Source organism: Microtus ochrogaster, chromosome 8, assembly GCF_000317375.1.
Source record: "Microtus ochrogaster isolate Prairie Vole_2 chromosome 8, MicOch1.0, whole genome shotgun sequence".
NCBI classification, from domain to species: domain Eukaryota; kingdom Metazoa; phylum Chordata; class Mammalia; order Rodentia; family Cricetidae; genus Microtus; species Microtus ochrogaster.
In genome coordinates, this window is record NC_022015.1 from 10,558,422 (window position 1) to 10,569,924 (window position 11,503).

General features: G+C 41.8%; 1 protein-coding gene across 4 annotated transcripts in view; it reads left to right on the forward strand.

Moving 5' to 3' along the window:
- Ccp110 (centriolar coiled-coil protein 110) overlaps positions 1-11,108 on the forward strand; it is a 25,486-nt gene extending 14,378 nt beyond the window's left edge. For 2 of the 4 annotated variants that reach the window (XM_005351056.3, XM_026781310.1), the window contains 7 exons: positions 2,244-2,345; positions 2,570-2,686; positions 3,490-3,563; positions 5,563-5,625; positions 6,245-6,304; positions 6,759-6,844; positions 9,142-9,194. In XM_005351056.3, coding sequence (XP_005351113.1) covers positions 2,244-2,345; positions 2,570-2,686; positions 3,490-3,563; positions 5,563-5,625; positions 6,245-6,304; positions 6,759-6,844; positions 9,142-9,194 — 555 coding nt within the window. Of the gene's footprint in view, positions 1-2,243; positions 2,346-2,569; positions 2,687-3,489; positions 3,564-5,562; positions 5,626-6,244; positions 6,305-6,758; positions 6,845-9,141 lie in introns of all 4 variants that reach the window. The other 2 variants (XM_013347696.1, XM_026781311.1) reach the window with 2 other exon arrangements.
- The last annotated feature ends 395 nt before the right edge of the window (positions 11,109-11,503 follow it).

Sequence of the window (11,503 nt, forward strand, 5' to 3'; positions counted from 1 at the left end):
TTTTTATTTGTTTGTTTTTGAAACAGGATTTCCCTATGTAGCCATGGCTGTTCTGGAACTCACTTTTAGACATCCCCCTGCCTCTGCCTCCATTAAAGGCATGTACCACCACTGCCCAGCCCCTATCTATCTTCTATCTATCTATCTATCTATCTATCTATCTATCTATCTATCTATCTATCATCTATCATCTATCATCTATCTGTTATTTATTTTTTAATGAGGATAGAAAGATGGCTCATCAGATAAGAGCACTGGTTGTTCCTCCAGAGGACTGGGGTTCAGTTCCTAGCTTCCACACACTTGCTTACAGCTATCTGTAACTCCCATTTCAGAGGGGTTCTGATGCTCTCTTCTGGGCATCATGGGCATTGCACACATGTGCACATGAAGGCAAAACATTCATACATATAAAATTAAATGTTTTTAAAGAAAGAACAAGAGCATATTAGTGTAGAAGACCTAGGTTTAAGTGTTAAGCTAGTAAAAAGATAAAACAATCTTGATCATCTCAAATGCTTTGAGAACTTTCTCCCAGTTTCACTTGTTCTGTTACGGAAAACTAGTCTGAGAGGTGGGAAATGAAAGCCTCCCTCCAAGAGACCACAGCAGGGCAGGCTGAACCTGACAAGGGGAGCACGGTGCTAGAAGCAGAGCATGTGCCAAGAGGAGATGCCAGAGTTAAATAATCTGTGCCCTGGATTAGAAGAAGACTTCTGTCGCATCCCTATGGAGGATAGTAGAGATGGGGACCCCCTGAGGTTTGGGGCCTTTTAGAACTGAGGGCATCCTTAGGCCTTCAGCAGGCATTTCTTTGCTCTTCCCTGTCTCATTCCCATCCTTTCTCTCCACCTCTTAGGGTCCTTTGCAGTTCACCACCAGCCTCTGGTACACAGAATACAAGACAGGGCTGGTAGGCCTGTCCAGAGGGGACCTGGGGGCAGAAAGCATTTTTGTGTGATAAACTACAGATACCTGTGGTTGAGTCACCTTTGTGAATAAGGGTCATCATTTCTTCTGTTAATGATGACTTGATGCCTCTCAAGAAGGAGCTGGTGTGGACGAGTGTTAGAAAAGGCCTTTAATCTTCCACTCCTGAGTGAGCATCCTTGGTTCTCTTCTACAAAGGATTTACTTATTTTTAGAGACAGGCTCTCACTCTAGTCCAAGCTGGCCTCAAACTCATGGAAGTCCTGCTGCTTCAGCCTCTCATGTGTTGGATCACAGATGTATGTCACCACCCTAACCAGAGCAGTCTTAAAGCAGCATAGGACGTGTCACTTGTCACTGGCATGCATGCTGCCCGGCAATTGTTGTTTATCTGCCCCATCCCACCCCAAACCTCACAGTGCGTCTTCTGTCCAGACCCAGCTGTGCTGCTCACAGCCGAGACAGCGTGCCTCTGCTTGGCTTTTTGCTAAATAGTAAGTCACCCTTGGTGGACAGCTGTGTTTGTGTGCTTCTTCATAGGCTTCCTTTTTATATTCCTCCTTGTTGGTTATCTTCTTTATCTTCAGCATCTGGTATTGCAATGAGTATTGCCTCCAGGCCGATTTACCACTAGGTACAAATCTAAATTCAGTAGTATGGTCAAGGTCATTGCCTCGCCTTCCTCTTTATCAGCATTAGAATTTTTAAATTCTCAGGTGGGCGGTGGTGGCTGCAAGTGCCTTTAATCCCAGCATTCAGGAGGCAGAGGCAGGTGGATCTCTGTGAGTTCCACAGGACAGGATCCAAAGCTACAGGGAAACCCTGTCTTGAAAAACAAATGAACAAACAAACCCAGAATTTTTAGATTCTCCAAATCTGGCATTCACCGTAACATACAAATGCTGTCACAGATAGGCTGTTTAGGTCCCTGGACACCTGTGGTGAATTAATGATGGGTGTTCAAGTGACTGCTAATTCAGAGCCATCTGGCTAAGTCAGGTAGCTTTCCCCGAAGAGGATGCAGAAGCCTGCCTCAACAGCATAGCTCCTTGTTTACAGTCTCTCTGCCATTCTGGGCAGGAGGAGGCTTTTGAGAAGCTTGAAAAAAACCACTGCATCAGGAGGCGGGGAAATAGGTGGGGGTGTAGGGACTGCTTGCTATGTCATCAATGACAGTTTTGTGCTCTTAGTAATTTTTGATGGAGAAAGAAAATCAAAGGAAACTTTTATTAAAAAGTTTATAAAACTGATTTATAAAGTGATTATAAATCTTCCTAGAAAACTGCTTTTGAAGGAGCATCTCTTTCTTTCAGGATACTATGGAGTTCATACGAAGCTTTCAGTCAGAAGCCCCACTGAAGAGAGGTGTTGTCTCAGCCCAAGATGCTTCCCTTCAGGAACGAGTGTTAGCTCAGGTAGATGCTGCTGTCCTGAAAGGTTCCCAGGGAGCTGGTCAGCTCCTAACTGGAGATCCAGGGTAGAAATGTGTTTCTCTCTTCATTTAAGCAGGGGAAACAGGTTTCAGTGAAAACTCCTATACTCTTGTTCTAAAGTAAGATGTGTACACAGTATACATCGTATTACTAAATTGGAGCCTCACCTTTTACATGCAGACACGATTTTCTTCTTTCACACCTAGTTGCGAGCTGCCCTGTATGGTATTCATGACATCTTCTTTGTAATGGATGCAGCTGAGAGAATGTCAATCCTCCATCATGATCGAGAAGCCCGCAAAGAGAAACTGCTCCGGCAGATGGTATGTGTGCCGTGTGGCTTTCTGAGGGAGGAGCTTTTCTGAGCTCAGGTAATGGAGGCTCCATGTCATTCCTGATAGTTCTGAAGCCAGATGATCCCCAGGATTCCCAGCACCACTGAGCTCTGTAGTGAGCTCCACATGAACCACACACTAACAGAATCCTGTGCTGCATTGGGATTGGACTTGAGGGCTAAGACCTTGACTGTTTTGTTCTGGTAACTCAAACAAACTGTCAGCTGCTCCAGAATGAGTGTCCTTAGCACGTTCATATTAATTTTGTCATTTTTGAAATCTGAGAAGTGATTCCAAAATAATTCAAAACTCTGCATACCAAGAGGGCTGGCTGCATTCAAAGCCAGCCTGGTCTACAGAATGAGTTCCAGGACAGCCAGACCTATACAGAGAAACCCTGTCTCCAAAAATCAAAACCAACCAACCAAACAAGCAAACCCACAAAAACAAAATAAAACAACAACAACAACAACAAAGAGTGCTGTCTGGCAAACACACACAAAAGTAGAAATAAAAGTAGAAATTTTAAGCATTTAAAATGAGATTACTTAAACATTTTGTTAAGTGGCTGGCTGCGGGGTGCACACCTTTAATCCCAGCACTCAGGAAGCAAAGGCAGGCAAATCTCTGTGAGTTTGAGGCCAGCCTGGTTGACACAGTGAGCTTCAGGTCAGCCAGGGCTACATAAAGAGACCCTGTCTTAAACAAAAGTTAGCTGACCTGAGATCGTCTTCTATTTTAACACAGTGCTGTTGGTACTAATCAGCCTGATGTTTCTTTTGTACTTGAAGGGTAAAATGAGAAGTCCGCGGGTGGCGCTTTCAGCTGCAACACAGAAGTCTCTTGACAGGAAGAAGTTCATGAAGTAAGTTCTGGTGTCACTGTCTCATCAGCCGGTTAGCTTTAGTGATCAGCTGCTCTGTTTATGTTCCAGTAAGAAATGAAAAGGGGCTGGAGAGCCGGCTCAGTGGGGTAGAGCACTGGCTGCTCTTGCAGAAGACCAGGGTCTTGTTCCCAGCACCCACATAGTCTCCACAAGAACTGATGCACGTGTAACATGTGTGCAGCCAAAATACTCGTATACATAAAGTAAAAAAAATTAATTAGAAATATCAATTTGCTTTTCTGCAGCTGAGCTGATAGAAATCCTTCTCTTCTTAAAATGTAATTTTAAAAAATTGATTCTTTGGGGGCTGGAGAGATGGCTCAGTGGTTAAGAGCATTGCCTGCCCTTCTAAAGGTCCTGAGTTCAATTTCTGGCAGCCACATGGTGGCTCACAACCATCTGTAATGAAGTCTGGTGCCCTCTTCTGGCCATACACACAGACAGAATATTGTATACATAATAAATAAATATTTTTTTTTAAAAAAATTGATTCTTTGGGAATTTCATATCATGCACCCCAATCCCATTCATTTCCCACTCCTTCCATATCTGCCCTCCATTCTTGTAAACTCCCCACCAAAAGAAAATAGAAAATTAAAAAGAAAAAACAAAATCTCACTGACTCTCTGCCCCTCTGTCAGTCACAGCCTTCTCTCATAACAGTCACGACAGTGTCTAGTTCCGCCCGACTGGTAGCAATTCATTCTTCCTTTGTGGCCTTGGGAATTGTGCTTGGGAGCTGTGATGTGTCACGCAGTGGACCCTTTTACCCCAACAGCTTTACATGTAAATGTTCATTGCAATGAGTCGTTAATCTAGTTTTTTTTTTTAACTGCTTTATTTTTTATGATTTATTTATCTTTATTTTATGTGCATTGGTGTGAAGGTGTCAGATCCCCTGGAACTGGATTTTCAAACAGTTGTGAGCTGCCATGTGGGTGCTGGGAATTGAACCCGAGTCCTCTAGAAGAGCAGCCAGTGCTCTTAACTGCTGAGCCATTTCTCCAGCCCCCTTCTTAGTCTAGTTTAAAGCCTCTGGCTCCTGGCACACCCTCACTAAGAGTCCTCTCTGATATTCTGCTGTGGCCCCTGTCCTGGAAATCTTGTAGCTATGGTTCCGCAGGACTGGCCCCTTCACGTGCTCCTGCAGGTCATGGATGGGATAGGTGTTAGGGTGTGTCAACTTAAGGCCCTGGGTGGTCAGTCTGGGCACCTCCTCTCATTCCCCCAGGTGAATGGAGGAGCCAGCTCTCCTGACCTCCCTCCTTCTTTCATTTTTTAACAAGCTCTTAACTGTGTAGCCTTGGCTGGCCTGAAATATACAATGTAGCCTAAATTGGGATTAAAGGTGTCTGCCACCATGCTGGGCAGAAATCTCCCTTTTGATATAGAGATTCATTAAAATTAGTGGTAAAAAAGTAGATTTATCTTCTAATAAAGTATAAATTATTTATCAACATCCAGCTTATATGACTGATAGCCAGTCAAACAATCTCAATAGTTAGTCCTTATATTTAATATTTAGCTTTTTCACCATTTAAATATATTCCTTCTGATAATTCTGGAACAAAAGCTCAAGAAGTATATTCCAGAAACTATCATTTAAAAACTTAAAAAAAATTTTTGCTTTATGTGTATGAGTGTTTAGCCAGCATGTGTGTATGTTTATCATATGTGTATTTGGTGTCCACAGAGGCCAGAAGAGGGCATTGGCTCCTCTGGAATCAAAGTTACAGACAGTTGTTATTTGCCATGTGGTTGCTGGGAACCTAAGGCACGTCTTCTGGAAGAGTAGCCGGCGTGCTCTTAACATCTGAACTATCTCTCCAGCTTCTAAAACCTTTTTTTTTGAAGTTAATTTTTAATACGCTTAGCATAGGCCTTCCGCAGGCCCCTCACTTCCCAGTGCCCACCTGTCATTTATACGTCTGTTTCCTCCCTTCTCAAATACATTGTCTTTATTTTTATATGGTGCCAGAGTTGCTGAAATGGGAATGCCCAATAAGAAGTTCCTGCTGAAGCAAAGCCCCTCAGAAACAAGGTGAGAAAAATCACTTTCTCTCCGCCAGAGGCTTTTGGTTTTGGTTTTGTATTTTTAAAGAAAATTTTTTATAGTCAAAGCTTGCTTTTTTTAAAACCTTGCTCCCATCAGTAGGACTCTGCTGCTGAGCTGTAGGAGCTGAGGCCCAGGACTCATTAGTTTCTGCTCCTATTCCTGGCCACATGTGGTCAGAGCAGAGGTTCCTGGCACTATTGATAGGACACGCCTAGAAGAAATTGCAGACTAATGGGAATCTTCGGTACTTATTTAAGACCCTTAGGACATTGACTTAGTGCACACACCTCGTTCCCCTCCTGGAAAATGAGAGGTTGGCTTGTGTACGGCATGTCAGAAAATTCTCTAGGAAATTCTCTAAAAGCTTAGGGGTTGCATGTGTTGGACATCGCTTGCCTGATGAGAACCTGAGGTCTGAGCTCATAGTGAATGAGATGTGAATCCCTATAACATGCTTTAGTCAGTTAGCTGCCTTGTGATACACTGCCCATGCTGCTGCGTAGTTTTCTTCTAACCTTACTTTGTCACCTTCCACCCATTGAAAGAAAGTGGGGAAAATGGAATTTGTCTTTTGGAATTAATTTTGCATTTGATTTGTCAACAGAGTCCTTCAGCCAAACCAAGGACAGAATGCACCTGTTCATAGGCTACTTAGTAGACAAGGGTAAGAATGCCAAGATCAGTTTTGAGACGGAAAAATAATTATACTGTTCTCTTCAATATGAGATCTCCCACTGTATGTGTTATAGTGCATAGCACCAAGACCTGATTTGTGTGTAGACTGCCTTCTTGTTTCATGACTGTATAACGTGTCTTAGTTATCATCTGATGTTGGCATGCTTTTACTTCTCATCTCATATCATATTACTCATTATATGTTTCAATGTTAAGCTTAGTCATCAATTAAGGGTAGCCTTGCCCAATGATTCTCCAACCAAGTGGGAAGCAGGAGTCTGGTCTCCTGGGAAACACAGGTGCAGCTCTCCTAGTGCTGCATGCATGGCCTTCAGTTCCTCTCAAGCTTACTTATGCTTTGAGTAGTTGATGCTGTCTTCTTGTTTTCTCTGAAGTTCAGACCTTCATGCAAGTGACTCATTAACCTTTTTATATTCAATTAGAACCCCTAAGACATCAGTGAAGGGGGTTGTGCAAAATAGACAGAAGCCTTCACAGAGCAGAGTGCCTAACAGAGCGCCTGTGTCAGGTGTGTAGCAATGAATCCAAGAGCCCGTTCAACCAGGGGCATGCACAATCTGCCCCATGACTCAGGCTTCCCAGTGGGACACGCATTGCAGTCTTCCTTGCCACCAGAATGTTGGCATATTCGTGGACATTCCTATTGCTGTCTTAGTATTTTGTGGCAGCCAGGAAATCCTATGACCTAGGCTGCCTGTCTTAATGACTAGTAATTTTGTGGAAAATACTGTTTTTTAATTTGGGAAGTTTTGTAGAATTATCCAAGTTTACCCAGAACCCTTTTATAGATGAATAAAAATGATCATCTCATGTCTGGTGTGGGTCTGCTCAACCCAACGGTCAGTGTGTCGGCCAGGATTTCTGAGTCTGCACACGACCACAAGCTCCACAGTGAATATGCCAGGTGTGTGGAGGGGGTCCCAAGCTTTCCCTCTGTAGGAAGCCTGAGCCAAATCTCCTGTTCCTCATCATCAAGGGGGAAACTAAAACCTGTTCTAAAGTTCAGTTTATGTTGGCAAAAAAGACAGATTCAGTCTTGAGCTGATCCAAAACTCTTACCAAATGTTTTAATATTTGTTGGTGTTTTGGTTAAGACATTTTGATTATATTCAGGATTATGCAACCCATTAAAAACACTTTGCAATGCTATGTGTTTGCTGCTGCTTTCTGATACTCACAGATAGCCGTATTAATCTCCGAGCAGTGGAGGAAAGCTTGAATCCATTCTAATGTCCCCACTAATGACAAGTAGGCAAGATTTCTGGCTATATTAGTGAGTCGTTTCTTCCAAGTGAGATGAGAAGAAGCAATAATATACCAAGCGATGTTGTTGCTGTCACTTCAGTCTTTCATGTTACCACCTGTTGTTCATGTAGGTTCCAGGAGGGAACAAGCTGTCAGGAGCTTGAGATGATTGCAGACCTTCTGCACAAATGCCCTGGACAGAATTCATAATGCCATATGTATCTCGGGTACTTTACAAGATCTCTCTTGAAGTGATAGTCACTGGAGTTGTTTGAAGGTTACCTGGTGGGAGAGCCCACTTGCTTTAGAGGCGGTCAGTCAGCTGCCTCTGGAAGAGCTCAGCCCAAGCAGCAGCTCTGTTGCTTGTGCCGTGATGTAAAATGTTAGGATGTTTTCAGTTCTTCTTATAGTAGGGTTCTAGACTGGTAACTCCCGGGTGGCTGGAAAATCATTGAGGAGTGGACTCTGTCTGGCCCCGTAGCATCGGTTTGCCACAGTGACCACTGTGCATGTTTGTTCCCATGCATTCCATCTCCATGGCTTGTCACTTGTGAGTCTATAATCAAGGAAACAAGTGCGCTTTCCACCGGGTAATTGACACTCTAAAGGATGAGCAGGCAGTTGCTGTAGTTAATAATGTGTACCAAAGCTCAGTTTTTATAGCTATTGAAGTTTAATTGCATTGCAGTGCAGTTAGTAATAGAAATGTGATCAACACATACAATTTTTGTTTTTAAACAAGTAAAACTGCCTTGTTTTTCTAAAATTTTATTTATATGAATGTATAGACAATGAAAGTACAGACGTCTCAATTTCATCTTCATAAATTTTATATAAATTCAGAATTTGACATACTGACTAAAGTGCTAATTATGAATTTAATACTGCTCTTGAAAGAATTATTTTGCCCTGGCAGATTTCGAATGTCTTGGTTTATGTTTTAAATAATACTTCGATTTGCTCTACACGAGCATTAAGTCCTTTGTTAATAATCAATTTATAGAAAACTCTTGTTTTTATATGAAGAGTCCTTACTATACAGTCCAGGTTGGCTTTGAATTTACGATCTTCCTGCCACAGCCTCGTCCACCAAGGATTGTAGCTACCACAGCCATCTCGAGACACACATTTTCTGTTGTGGCCAGATATTACCCTCTTAGGCTGAGGTTGGATTTTCAAGCGTCTAAGGGCGCTGCACAGCATCTGAAATGATTACAGTTTCTACATCTCTGAACCTACGGTTAAAGCCGATGTTGGCATTGTATGTGTGAGAGCAGATACGCAGTGATCTGGAAACCACTGACCAAAGCCGAGTAGGAACTGGTGAAACAACACAGGAAAGGAGGCAACAGGCCAGCTGAGTTCTCAGTTCCCATTCTAGTGTTAGCTGAGGCAGCGGATTGCTGATGCTCTATTGTCCTTAAAACGAGAGTAACAGTTTCTACTCAGAATTAAGCTTAACAGCATATATTGCTTAGCCTCATGCCTGGTAACTAACTAAGTTATATTATAGAAAACGTCTAACCTTGAGAAATAACGTTAATTTTGCCCTATTTTTAGGAGCATATGCAGGAAAAATCCAAAGAAAGCGGCCAAATGTTGCGACAATTTAAGAAGACAGCATTCACTGGGATGAAGCAGGGGAGGAGAGCGTGCTGTTCCCACATTCCATTCCCTGGCCAGGACTTTTAGCTTAGCCCTGGCCTCTGTTTATACAGGCAAAGAGACAGCAAGGGCTGAACATTTGTATGTATAATCTTGTCAGTTTGGAGAATTCCTTCCTCATTTTCCTATTGATGTAGTCTGGGTGAAGATGATTAGCTCAGCATAATGTATGTGCCCAGAGGTCTACAGTCACCCATTTTTATAAAAAAAACATAAGAAATTTGGACTTATTTTTACAGAGTATTAAAAAGATACCACCAATTGTAAATTATCCCTAAAACCTAAATTTCATTCATGACTATATACTGATTGCTGAATTTGATAAACAAATTAGATACTGTTCTGTTCAAAAAGAAATTATTGCAGAAGTATATGTTTTTCTAATTTTAAATGCCCACAATTCCATATCCTTTGACTTGCAGTATAGCTACGTAGGATGAAACACTTGCCACACTGAATCCTAAGTAAGAAGTGGCTGGAGGGCGGGTCATGGTTTTGGGTAAAGGACATTCCTGTGGACAACTAGTCGTCTTACAGAAATGTCAGGTTTCATGTATGTTACTATTAGCTACAGGTAGACTAGTTTATAAGCTCCTTCTTGGGAAGTGGCAAGTTTAGAGAAGAGAGCACAGTCTTCATGAATGTAGCACCTGGGAGTGCACTGTGAAGACAGGAGAGCAGAGTGCATGCGTTAGTTCTGTTTCGTCTGTATGGCTTATTTCTTCCTACTCTTTTTCCAGCATGCTTCACTTAGGAGAGAATAAAGGGCTATTTAGTAAGAAACCCAGTGGATAGCATAGTAATACTGTCTAGTTTAAAATCCGCAATAAAGGCACTGAGATGTATGGCTTTCATGACTAACATATTCATTAAATGCATCAACCAACAGTGTACCAAGAAAATATGATTTTATGAAGGAGAATGCTACTTTTCATATAATTCTAAAAAGGGCTTTGTGCTTCTTATATGACATTGGGACTGTGTATATCTGATCCTTATAACTTGAATTTTAAAGATAGTCGTATTTTGAAGATGCAGCCTGTATATATTCTTAACCTTTTAGGAATATGGAGAGAAAGATTGTTTTTCTGATTTTCTTCCATCTGAGATTTGAGTTTTATACCCAGCAATAGTTACAAAATAATAACCCACTCTGGGTGTAAACTTTTTTTTTTTTTATTGAGACTTACCATTCATTGAATAGAAAAAGAAAACAGTCAAAAAAAAAAAAAAGTCCAGGTTCCTGCGAGGCATTGGTGGTACATGCCTTTAATTCCAGCAGTCGGGAGGCAGAGGCAGGCCGGTCTCTGAATTTGAGGCCAGCTTGGTCTACATAGCAAGTTCTTGGATATCCAGGGCTACACAGACAAACCCTGTCTTGAAAAACAACCCAAAAAAGTCTACATTTTAGCTTTTTTACCTGTAGGAAGGTACACCAAGTTATCTTTCAAATGTGATAAACTGCTTCATTGTTTGAAACACTCAGGACACTTAATCGTATCATTGTGGGCTCTTCTATAAGAAGAGGAGCTACGTTTGTGTGTATTACTATGAATTAGTTAAAGAAAACTGTTTAGGAAAGCTACAACTACTTTTAGATTAAAGATGAGAAACTGGTGTGTTTTTAAATTTCAAGATGAAAGTTTTGTGTGTTTTACATTTGAATGTTCAGAATTTTCTCTCAGAAAAGTGCCAGGCACTGTTTTGTGCTTTTGAAGTTTTATTTATATGCGTTATCTTTATTGTTATTTTTACTTTGACTGGAATGTCTGTTCATGTAAATTGTATTTATTTTTATACTTTCATTTTTCACTAGTCTTGCTTCTAGGTAAAAGGCAAAATAAACTTTCATCCTAAACAAAATCTTGTTTGATCTTTTTATTTTTAACCAAGGGAGGACATCTGGGGACTAAATACTGAGGACTATGTGACCAGAACAGCATCTGAGATGATAGGATTTACAACTTATGCCCCGTGATAGGCATGCCTGTCCTGCTGCTACATTTGAATAATGTCTTTGCTTCTTAGGAGCTAGACACCTGCCAAGAGCAATGGAGAGACACGAGGGAGGGAATCTCAGTGATGCCTTTACCCTTCACCTTGAGAGCTCTAATGTTACCCCGATAAGTGGTTGTCAGCTCTCGCTGAGATGCTGTATTTGGTCATCTGCAGGGTTCAGCACACCCCTGTCACTCCAGCTCACGCTGGCTTCACGTTCTCACAGTGTCGGAAATGCCTGGAAATCACTGAGGCCGCA